The 12438-nt window shown below is 43.2% G+C and overlaps 1 protein-coding gene across 1 annotated transcript; it reads left to right on the plus strand.

Moving 5' to 3' along the window:
- Positions 1-325: 325 nt before the first annotated feature.
- LOC139240296 (granzyme K-like) lies at positions 326-12187 on the plus strand. The gene is made up of 5 exons (XM_070868761.1): positions 326-389; positions 629-773; positions 3096-3249; positions 4646-4918; positions 11932-12187. Exons 1-5 carry the CDS (start codon positions 326-328, stop codon positions 12118-12120), a joined length of 825 nt encoding a protein of 274 aa, XP_070724862.1. The 3' UTR covers positions 12121-12187.
- Positions 12188-12438: the final 251 nt, after the last annotated feature.

A 12438-nucleotide genomic window follows, 5' to 3' on the forward strand; every position in this document is an offset into this window, starting at 1 on the left:
ACCTCACCTCTGGAATTCAGGTGTTGTGTCCATGTTGGGACCAAGGCTGTAATGACGTCTGAAGCTGAGTAGTCCTGGCAGAACCCTAACTGAGCATTGGTGGGCAAGTTCTCCATGAGTAAATGTCACTTGATAGAAGGAGTCGTCAGCAGTGCTATCACTTTGCTGATTGAGAGTAGGCTGATGATATTTAAATGTAGTTGCATTTCTAAGTGTCAGATCTTGTACAAAACATGCCAATGCTTTCGCATATAAGCTGTAACCACATCCTTTTGCCAATACTATAAAATGAAACCATTTTTTTGCCTTTTGTTTATCTAACAAAATGGATAGCTTAATTTGGGTGCTGTTTCTTGCTTTTAAAATCATTTTTTTAACTGCGCAAGGATGTAAGTCTAATAACTGCAATTAACTACCAAACCTATTCTCTAAAAGGGGCTTGCTTTCCTTCTTTTCCTTTTCAGTTATGACAAAAGCTCTCCACCCTCCATCACTCAGACAGCCATGGATTCCCTGTATATTTACAGCATTTTCTGTTTTAATTCTGATTTCCAGCATTTGCAGTTTTTTCAAAGCTCTTATTTTGAGATATACTACTTTCTTAGCAAATTATTATCTTCTACTGCAGGTGTCTGCACAGAAATTGTTGGAGGCCGTGAGGTTAAACCACATTCTAGACCGTTCATGGTGTCTATCCAGCTCAATAAACAACATATTTGTGGAGGTGCTTTGATCGCACCGAGATGGGTATTGACTGCAGCACACTGCCAAGAGTAAGTTAATATATTCCTCTTGCTGTATATAATAATTAAGAAGGAACATTACAGATTATAATCTTTGTTTAAATGTATTATTGTTGCTTAAAATAATAAAGTGCAAGTCAGTCATGTAAATAAAATATAGATTTCACACAGCATGTTCTCTTGTGAAGTGTATTCATTTGTGAAATCTATTGTTCCTCACACTTAAAGTCTACATTTAAAACAGGCAGTCGCTTATATTATCCAAAAAGTGATAACTATTAGCCATTGCATTAACCTCAATTTCAGAGTAGATGATCGTGTCTTAAGTGCTCTGTTTATTTCCAGCAGAAACAGCTGTATTAAGGGTCTCTTGACAATTTCCTTTTTCATATCGATCATTGTGAAACTTTATTTCAAATAAACTCAGATCATATTGAATTAAATTAGGTGGATTCTGTGGATGACAGGACTGAAATTTAACCAGTCTCCAATCTGTGCAGGGATTGGTCCCCCTACTAAATTAGTGGGGCCCAGGCAGAATCCCTAAAATGGGTGTTCGTTCCCTTGAATATGTTAATTAGGAGCCCAACACCTGTTGAAGGACACCTGTTCAAAATTAGTTCCCGATTAGAATTCTTCTACGCCACCTGCGGCTGTCAATCTAAAGGCAATTTTGAGAATATATTTTTAATAAAATCCCTTCCTGTGGACCGAAGAGGAACCGGAGCAGTCCCCACCTCCAGAGGTACATGATCACCACCACCCCGCCAGAGAACTGACCTGTGGGCCACTGCTGGTGAGGCTAGCAGCCCAAAATTGTTTATTCTCATTCGGCATTCTGTCATCACCATCGCCGGCAGCTCACCCAAATTATTCAGATGAGGCCCCAGGACCACTTTCGATCAATCCTCAGGCCCCTTGCTTCGGACGCACGCTGGTTCTGCCATAAACTGGCCCAGATTAGTTTCTACCCCATCATATTGGTGGATAAGAGGAGAAAATAATACCCTATGACCATTGATAACATAAGGGTTGCACAAACTGGAACTTGCAATATTGGACCCCAAATCATCCATAGTAGGATAATGAGTATTAAGGAGAGAAGAGAAGCTCCAAATGTGCCTATGGCTGCATAAATCAGATCTCTATTGCCAATGTTACTGATTTTGACATATCCTTAATCATTGAGTTGATACTTCACCAGCTGATAAATGCTGTCTTCTCTTGTTATGTACCAGTTTCCCTTTAAATTTAAGACCAGTCAGGATTAGATGTGATTTTCCCCTATGGAATGTTCTCTCTCCCATCATGACATCTATAAAATAATTAGCTTTTTGCACTTCCAGTATCTTACTTGTTACATCCTTGCTAACATTTTTCAGTAGAGCACTTCTTGCATATATCTAATTGCTACTATGCTGCATGTCCATATATGTCCTTTGCCCCTACTCTGCAGTAGTGGAAAGAAAGACTTGCATTTGTATAGCGCCTTTCACAACCACCAGACATCTCAAAGCGTTTTACAGCCAATGAAGTATTTTTGAAGTGTAGACACTGTTGTAATGGAGGAAATGCAGCAGCCAATTTGCGCACAAACAGATAATGACCAGATAATCTGTCTTTGTTATGTTGATTGAGGGATAAATATTGGCCAGGACACTGGGGATAACACCCCTGCTCTTCTTCAAAATAGTGCCATGGGATCGTTTACATCCACATGAGAGAGAGCAGGCAGGGCCTTGGTTTAACATCTCATCCAAAAGATGGCACCTCTGACAGTGCAGTACTCCAGCTTAGATTTGTGCGCTCAAGTCTCTGGAATGAGACTTGAACCCCTAACCTTCTGGCTCAGAGACAAGTGTGCTAACCACTGAGCCATAGCTGACACAGGCTTAATAATAATGCCTTACTTTTGTGCTCTTACTTAAGTCATGCAATTTTTGCTCCAACAAGGACATTCAAGTGGTGGAGACAGTATTGCTCCTTCAGTGATATATTGGTTATGCTTCTTGTCACCTTGGACTCCCAGGAGGCTGTTCTCCCTCACCAAGAATGTATTCCTGTTGCTCCAGTGCTGCACAAACCTGCAATTTGAAGGGCTTATTGCCAAGTCAGGTTTTTTTTCTGTTCGCATTCAAACATTATTTTCCAATAGTGTTTAGCATTTATATTTGTTAGCTTGTTAGCTGCTTGAGAAGTGTTAAAGATTGTTACTTGATGCATTGCTGCTTTTTCCTTGTCACTAACAAAGTCACAATTTCATTAGCTAACTTTTCAGCAAAGACAAATCACAAGTCTCTTATATTTCAGATGCTTTTTTCAATTGAGTTATTTATCTTGCATTCATTCCAGATTTTGGAAAAATAGAAAGATTGAAGTGATACTTGGAGCTCATTCACTTTCTAAGATACAAGAAGAAAATCAACAGGTGTTGGAAGTCAAAAAATGTTTACCTCACCAAGATTTTAATTGGAAAAGAAAAGAAAGTGACATTATGCTGGTTCAGGTACCTTTGGCTTGATTAGATAAGTGACTGTGGAGGATTAGTGGCTACACATCAGAGTACCAAAATCCCAAATATGAGAGTCCAGTTTGATTTGTAGGGGCAGGATTTCAACTCCCCACCCCCTACCTGGCAGAAACCGGTTGGGGGCAGTTAAAATGGAGCGCGACACTTGCGCACTACTTTCCCACCCTGATCTGGCCGACTACAATATTAAATTACAAGCAGCAAGACATCTGCCCAAGCTGGCGAGGGCCACTTTAAATATGCAAATTAGGCTCCAATGATTTCCTCGGGGCCCGATCTGCCATTTGAACCTGAGACCTGAGCAGGTGGAAAGGGAGGCCAAACCTGCTGGGAACAGCCACCTGGGCCAGAAGATACCCAACAACGTAAGGTTTTAAATATTTTACAGGTTTCCTTGTGGGCTAAAAGAAGTAGGAGTGCACCTCTGGGTTCCACAAGGAAACCTTGGGGCTCACGTGACCCAGGCTCCCCTGATCACGATTCTCCTCCTGGAGCATTTATCTTGTGCCGGGGACTTTTCCCGACGGTAGCCAGCTAGACCAGGTTTCCTGACACTTTGGTTTGGGAAGTTGGCAAGTGGCATTCGAATCAGGCCCAGCCGCTAAAATTGACTGAGCCTGCCTACTGCCATTCCCAGACAGGTATGATGGGTTGCTTTGCTGAATTCATGTCCTGGGGTCAGAATCAATCCCATAGCCTCAAGTGACATTTGTACTTTAGCTTCAACTAAAATGAATTTTTCAGGTGTTGACTGAGTCATATGATTAAGGGAAACACAGCTATCGAGAAGCTAACCTTAGTACTCTGAAGGGTTAAGATACATTCTGAGGAGGTAACGGGTGAGTAGACTAACAGGAGAAGGGAAAATGTACCCAATATTTAATGGATAGTGTTATGTTCATAAAATACAGCTGGAATTGATCTTTTCAAAATAAGTTTGTCGAAAGATTCTTGCATTTCTGGGAAAATACTTCACAAGTTGCCACCAAAATATTTACTGTGCCTTCAGCAGCTAGTAATAACTCCCAAGCAATCTATCATGTAGAAAGCATTCCAATCAATCACTGTTTGATTATGTAAACAAAACTTAATTGAACACAGTAAAAAAAATATGGTGAAAAATGTATTCAAGTGGGAGAATCTAGATCTACTATTAGTGCAATTAGTCTAATAAATGAATCACTGGCTAGTGAGATTATTCAGAACAAATTTACTTCCAACTGATGCTGCCAAATGAATTATGCAAATCTAGAACAATGCACCGTGCTGAAGGTTGTATCAATAATAAGTGATATCAATGCTCTTGGTATTTAGTTCTTACTTTGCAGTAAAACTAATAATCCAGTCTCTTTTCTCTGTTAATTTGGGACAGTTGGCCCGTGAGGCTATTCTGAACAAGCATGTGTCAACCCTGATGCTGCCGAAATCAATTGAAGATGTCAAAGCTGGAACTAAGTGCTGTGTTGCAGGATGGGGAACAACTAATCCTGAAATCCTGAAAGCATCTGATACCCTGAGGGAAGTAAATGTGAACATCATTGACAGAAAGGTCTGCAACAGTAAAGCATACTATGACTATAATCCTTTCATTACAAAGGACATGTTATGCGCTGGTGATAAAAAGGCGAGAAAGGATACATGTGCGGTAAGTTAAACAGAATCATTTTGCCTCCTATTTTCTTGATTCAAAAGTTAGTTAATTGTAATTAATATTCCTGGCTGTTTCTGCACTGTATTGTAAATGTTAGTGACACGTTGGTACAAATGTGGTGTATAAAGAACCAATTAACAGGAAAGAGAGAGAGGAGGGGGAGAGAGGGACAGGGAGAATGGAAAGCAGAGGGTTTAAGGGTTGATAGGTAAGGGAATTGTGTTCTGAAGGATGGCCAGGGTGGGAGGTTGACCAAAGCCAAGTAAATCATCTCAGTCAGTGGGGACACTGCTGGAAAATCATCTCAGCCCAGAGGAATTGCCAGCACGGTTGATCAGTGAAAAGGAGGCAATCTAATACTGAAAGCAGAAAAGGTTATAGGCAAGGTCATCAGTACTTCATAATATGGGGATGTAGGTGAGGATGAACAGGTGCCCTCAAACATGCAGTAATTCTCCCACCCCTAGCATGTGCTGGAGTTTGACTGCCTCCTTCTGCCCAACTCCCAGGAGCTGATGCATGGCCTCCTCCTTCCCCCAGCACGCACAGCAGTTTGTCTGCTAAAGTTTATTTGTCTATCGCCTGAGTCTGATGCTGATTTTTAGACCTGTCGCCCTATGGAAATGTGGCATTAGTGCCATGAAAATCACTGGGAAGAAATTACTAACCATTCCTGCCATTATCATGACCATCATCATTTTGCCTGGATCCTTGGAAAAGGTAGCCAGGGCCAGTCACGCAGGTATTATAACTGGAGTCCGAATGCCAATCTCAATGCTATTTTAGGACTCACTTGAGCAAAGCAAGTGTTGAGCATGCTCCATCCAGTATCAGCTGGCATTAAACTGAAGAGGAGTCCATAGGTAAGCTCAGACTAAAGTCATGCAAACTCAGACTGCTGCCATCAAGGCTGTTGGCACCAGTGTGCAAAAGGGCTTGCAGGGATTCACAGCAATCCAGCAATTTGTCCTCCAGCAGATTACTAGGATTGCTGAGGCGCCATCCTGGGGGTGTGGCAGTGACTCCTGGATATTGAACCTGCTGTGTTCTCTCAAGATGACAGCATTTGTCCTGCCATCATTGCCACTCCACCAGTGCCATTGCTGTTGCTGCCCATGCTGAGGTGATGCAGTCCACAGCCGGGCCTTCTAGTCCCAGATCTGCTCAAGGTCATCCTCCAAGGCCATCTGCAGTCTCCTCCACTGAAAGTCAGCAGTCTTCCACCAGCCATGCTGCAACCACTGAGGTAGAACGTCATAGGAGTCATCATTATCATCATAAAAACATAACAAATAGGTGCAGGAGCAGGCCATCCGGCCCTTCGAGCCTGCACCGCCATTCAATAAGATCATGGCTGATCATTCCTTCAGTACCTCACTCCCGCTTTCTCTCCATACCCCCTGATTCCCTCAGCCGTAAGGGCCGCATCTAACTCCCTCTTAAATATATCCAACGAACTGGACTCCACAACTTTCTGTGGTAGAGAATTCCACAGGTTCACCACTCTCTGGGTGAAAAAGTTTCTCCTCATCATGATCCTATATGGCTTATCCCTTATCCTTAGACTGTGACCCCTGGTTTTGGACTTCCCCAAAATCGGGAACATTCTTCCTGCATCTAACCTGTCCAGTCCCATCATAATTTTATATGTTTCTATGAGATCCCCTCTCATTCTTCTAAATTCCAGTGAGTATAAGCCTAGCTGATCCAGTCTTTCTTCATATGTCAGTCCTGCCATCCTGGGAATTAGTCTGGTGAAACTTCGCTGCACTCCCTCAATAGCAAGCACATTCTTCCTCAGATTAGGAGACCAAAACAGCACACAATACTCAAGGTGTGGTCTCACCAAGGCCTTGTACAACTGCAGCAAGACCTCCCTGCTCCTATACTCAAATCCTCTTGCTATGAAGGCCAGCATGCCATTTGCTTTCTTTACTGCCTGCTGTACCTGCATGCCTACCTTCAGTGACTGATGTACCATGACACCCAGGTCTCTTTGCACCTCCCCTTTTACTAATCTGTCACTATTCAGATAATAATCTGCCTTCCTGTTTTTGCCACCAAAGTGGATAACCTCACATTTATCCACATTATAATGCATCTGCCATGCATTTGCCCACTCACCTAACCTGTCCAAGTCACCCTACAGCCTCTTAGCATCCTCCTCACAGCTCACACTGCCACCCAGCTTAGTGTCATCTACAAACTTGGAGATATTACCTTCAATTCCTTCGTCTAAATCATTAATGTATATTGTAAATAGTTGGGATCCCAGCACTGAACCTTGCGGCACCCCACTGGTCACTGCCTGCCATTCTGAAAAGGTCCCGTTTATTCCCACTCTTTGCTTCCTGTCTGCCAACCAGTTCTCTATCCACATAAATCCATGCTGACTTGGACCAATCCTGTCACTGCTTTCCAAGTGCTCTGCTATTACATCTTTAATAATTGATTCCAGCATTTTCCCCACCACTGATGTCAGGCTAACTGGTCTATAATTCCCTGTTTTCTCTCTACCTCCTTTTTTAAAAAGTGGTGTTACATTAGCTACCTCCAATCCATAGCTACTGATCCAGAGTCCATGGAATTTTGGAAAATGACCACCAATGCATCTACTATTTCTAGGCCACTTCCTTAAGTACTCTGGGATGCAGACTATCAAGCCCTGAGGATTTATCGGCCTTCAGTCCCATCAGTTTCCCTAACACCATTTTCTGACGAATAAGGATTTCCCTCAGTTCCTTCTTCCCGCTAGACCCTCGGTCCCCTAGTATTTTCGGGAAGTTATTCGTGTTTTCCTTATTGAAGACAGACCCAAAGTATTTGTTCAATTGGTCTGCCATTTCCTTGATCCCCATTATGAATTCACCTGATTCTGACTGCAATGGGCCTACATTAGTCTTCACTAATCTTTTTCTCTTCACATATCTATAGAAGCTTTTGCAGCCAGTTTTTATGTTCCCTGCAAGCTTACTCTCATACTCTATTTTCCCCCTCCTAATTAGACCCTTTGTCCTCCTCTGCTGAATTCTAAATTTCTCCCAGTCCTCAGGTTTGCTGCTTTTTCTGGCCAATTTATATGCCTCTTTCTTGAATTTAACACTATCCCTAATTTCCCTTGTTAGCCATGGTTGAGCTACCTTTCCTATTTTATTTTTACGCCGGACAGGGTTGTACAATAGTTGTAATTCATCCATGTGATCTTTAAATGTCTGCCATTGCCTATCCACCATCAACCCTTTAAGTATCATTCGCCAGTCTATCCTAGCCAAATCACGTCTCATACCATCAAAGTTTCCTTTCTTTAAGTTCAGGACCCTACTCTCTGAGTTAACTGTGTCGCTCTCCAGCTTAACGAAGAATTCTACCATATTATGGTCACTCTTCCCCCAAGGGACCATGCACGACCAGATTGCTAATTAATCCTCTCTCGTTACCTAGTCTAGGATGGCCTGCTCTCTAATTGGTTCCTCGACATATTGGTCTAGAAAACCATCCCCTATACACTCCAGGAAATCCTCCTCCACAGTATTGCTACCAGTTTGATTAGCCCAATCAATATGTAGGTTAAAGTCACCCATGATAACTGCTGTACCTTTATTGCACGCATCCCTAATTTCCTGTTTGATGCCATCCCCAACCTCCCTACTACAGTTTGGTGGTCTGTACACAACCCCAACTAACATTTTCTGCCCTTTGGTGTTTCGCAGCTCTACCCATATAGATTCCACATTATCCAAGCTAATTTCCTCCCTTACTATTGCGTTAACCTCCTCTTTAACCATTAATGTTACCCCAACTCCTTTTCCTTCCTGTCTATCCTTCCTGAATATTGAATACCCCTGAATGTTGAGTTCCCAGCCTTGGTTACCCTGGGGCCATGTTTCCGTAATCCCAATTACATCATATCCATTAACAGCTATCTGCGCAGTTAATTCGTCCACCTTATTACGAATGTTCCTCGCATTGAGACTCAGAACCTTCAGGCTTGTTTTTTTAAAACTCTTTGTCCTTTGAGAATTATGTTGTAATGTGGCCCTTTTTGATTTTTGCCCTTGATTTCTCTGCCCTCCACTCTTGTTTTTCTCCTTCCTACCTTTTGCTTCTGCCCCCTTTTTACTTCCCTCTGCCTCCCTGCATAGGTTCCCATCCCCCTGCCGTATTAGTTTAAACCCTCCCCAACAGCACTAGCAAACACTCCACCTTGGACATTGGTTCCATTCCTGCCCAGGTGCAGTCCGTCCAGTTTGTACTGGTCCCACCTCCCCCAGAACCGGTTCCAATGCCTACACTGGTAGCATCCCTGACTTCCCACATAGCACAGGAGGAGCATGACATGGGTCTGGACTCTCCTGCCATGACTTAACCCTTAGATTAAGTTAATTTGTCAATAATGCCAAAGGTTTCCTACTGATACTAAAAGAAGAAAAAGATCAAATACTCATCAATCCACCAGCCAATCACTTACCCGCTTGGCTGAGACATCACACTTCGATTTCTTTTTAGTTCTTTGTTTACCTTCAGCCCCTGCACCAGCTAGCTCCTCGAACTCCCGCTGGCTTCTCCCTGACGGTCGCGCCCTTTTATGGGCCGCTCCTCGAATTCCTACACATCATAGGCAGTCCCTCGGAATCAAGGAAGATTGCTTCCACTCTTAGAATGAGTCCTTCGGTGGCTGAACAGTCCAATACGAGAGCCACTGTCCGTGCCACAGGTGGGATAGATAGTCGTTTCGGGTAAGGGAGAGTGGGACAGGTTTGCCACACGTTCTTTCCGCTGCCTGTGTTTGTTTTCTGCTTGCACTCGGCGATGAGACTCAAGGCCCTCCCGGATGCACTTCCTCCACTTAGGGCAGCCTTTGGCCAGGGACTCCCAGCTGTCAGTGGGGATGTTGCACTTTATCAAGGAGGCTTTGAGGATGTCCTTGTAACGTTTCCTCTGTCCACCTTTGGCTCGTTTGCTGTGAAGGAGTTCCGAATAGAGCGCCTGCTTTGGGAGTCTCGTGTCTGGCATGCGAACAATGTGGCCTGCCCAGCGGAGCTGATCAAGTATGGTCAGTGCTTCAATGCTGGGGATGTTGGCCTGGGCGAGGACGTTAATGTTGGTGCGCCTGTCCTCCCAGGTGATTTGTAGGATCTTGCGGAGGTATCGTTGGTGGAGAAATACCACCAACGATGCTTCCGCAAGATCCTTCATAGGAGTAGTAGGACAGGCAAAGGCACATGGAAGACAGACACTAAGGGAATGCACAAGGGTAGTTAGTATAATTGTGTATGCAATATGGCATGATTTCATTTATACATTTTGTTTGCCATGTTTATTTTGTGGTGGCTTTTAGTTTTGCATTGTGGCCAAGAGGACAATGTATTGGTTAGTTACAGAGGGACGGTAAGGAATGTGGGACTGTTGGTGAATGGAGAATTGGGTTTGCAGTTACTGGTGTCGCACTCGAATTCATTCTTCTTGGACAGCCCAGGCAGAAAGGGGCTGTCTAGGTTGGTGCTTCCCTTCCTGCTCCTCCTCCTCCTCATGCTCCTGCTCCTCAACTGCTCACTTGATAGCTGGTAGCAAGGGCTGTCCCCTCATGATTGCGATGTTGAGCAGCATGCAGCAGACCACTACGATTCACCACAACTCCCTGGTCAGGAAGGTATATGCTTACATTTTTGTAAACAGGAGGTGGGTGGGATGGCTTGACCCATCCACCTCCACGGAGGTGTGTGGGGGACCTGACCCATCCACCTCCATGGCACGAACCTGGTATTGCAGTACTTCCAGGAACGGTGCAGTGGCTCTAGGCCTTTTGGCTAAGAGCATTGGCGCAGAGTGATCCTTGACTGGTGCAGGGTGACCTCTGGCGTTTGTGACTTGACAAAGAATTGGAAACGATTGGCTACGAATTTATTAAAAAAAAAGCAGCAAACACTTGTACAATTGTAACAACAGCCAGAGGAAATCAACCAACAACCAGCCTGTCAGCAGTTGATTATCCCTGTAAATAGCACTGGTGGCGCGGGGGATCCTTCATGCTGCTTTACACATGTTCAGCTGTGCGAGGTGAAGACGGGGCTTCAGCTGAAGCTCCAAAATGGCATTGCTGATGTCAAATCAGTGTTGCACGCTAATTGACAGCGTGATCTGCCTGTTCTGCATACATCCGGCGGATATTAGCTGTGCGTGTGCGTGTGCCTTCATCAATACGGGGTCCAGCACGATTCATGGCAGAGGTGTGCTCACACGCAGCAGATGTCATTTTGGTCCCCGAATGGCATCCGTAGCACCCAAAGAACTGAGCTTAATTTTGCGCATCTACACTCTACCAGTTTAACCAATACTGAGGCACTTATGAATATGCTTTTAGATCAACAACTGGTTAGATTGGATATGGATAGCATCAGATTTCAGAAAACTGGAGAATCTCATGTCGGGTTCAATAAATTCAAACATTGTAAAGAAAGTGTTTCTACTCTTACATGCCATCCCCTAAACATGTAATTACAGTAGGTATTGTATCCTCTCAGACCTGAGCAGTTCACACCGTCTCTTCCTTTACCTCATCAGCTGCCGTAACTTTGGAACCCGGGATAGACAAGTAAGTGGGGTTTCTGCCAATCTTCTGCTGAAGTTACAGCGGCCGCTCAGCGATACACTGAGGAAATTCCTGGTGTTTTTTTATCTTGATGTGAGGGCAATAATTTATCATTCTTCTTATAAGGTCTTTATATATTTTTATATCTATTCATGTAGACTGATTTTTAATTTTTTTGTAATTAGCTTTTTAAACATACGTGTGTGTAATATTTTTATATTTTTGTTTTTGCCTCTTTACACCTAACATACCATTAATTGATTTTTTTTTATGCTTCACCTCATTACCTCACAATCATCCCCTGGAAACAACACTCCGAGCAGTCAACATGATGGAAGATCGATTACTAATTTCCTAATTTCCAAATTAGAATTTCTGTACCTTTTTACTGACATTATTTTTGTTTACTTTGTTTCAGGGGGATTCTGGTGGACCATTAATATGTATAACCAAGTTCAGAAGGAAAAAAGTATACAAAGGCATTATTTCATCAGGAGATAGGTGTGCAAAACCTAAAAAACCAGGCATTTATACTTGTTTATCTGATAAGTTCCTGAAATGGATAAATAAGACCATGAGCATTAAAACTCACAACATAACAGATTAAGCTGTGCTTGGAAAACAATGTTTCCCCCTTTACCCAAGGCACTGATTTGCTTGAATAAACTATCCTTCGATGTTTTATGTTCTTCACATTTAACATCTGTCGGTATCCGCCAACTGAATGTTAAAAAGTGGAATAATTCAAATGCAATGAACCCCAAAAGTCTTTGTCATTTTCTTTCTGAATAAACTGTGTTCCGTTTGGCTACTTTGTTGTGAACAGTTTGATTTTCTGAGGCATGCATGGGTGACCATATTATCTAAACCGAATCCGGGGACATATGGAGTGGGAGCGCAGCAAAGTAGCCAGAATGGAATATGT

Source organism: Pristiophorus japonicus, chromosome 2 (assembly GCF_044704955.1).
Source record: "Pristiophorus japonicus isolate sPriJap1 chromosome 2, sPriJap1.hap1, whole genome shotgun sequence".
Lineage (NCBI taxonomy): Eukaryota > Metazoa > Chordata > Chondrichthyes > Pristiophoridae > Pristiophorus > Pristiophorus japonicus.

Bases quoted from the DNA above. Each gene is read 5' to 3' on its own strand.
- LOC139240296 (XM_070868761.1), top strand. From the start codon at position 326: ATGGATAGCTTAATTTGGGTGCTGTTTCTTGCTTTTAAAATCATTTTT. The intron at 390-628 runs GTAAGTCTAATA...CTTCTACTGCAG, and splicing joins TTTTTTAACTGCGCAAGGAT to GTGTCTGCACAGAAATTGTT. The intron at 774-3,095 runs GTAAGTTAATAT...CATTCATTCCAG, and splicing joins ACTGCAGCACACTGCCAAGA to ATTTTGGAAAAATAGAAAGA.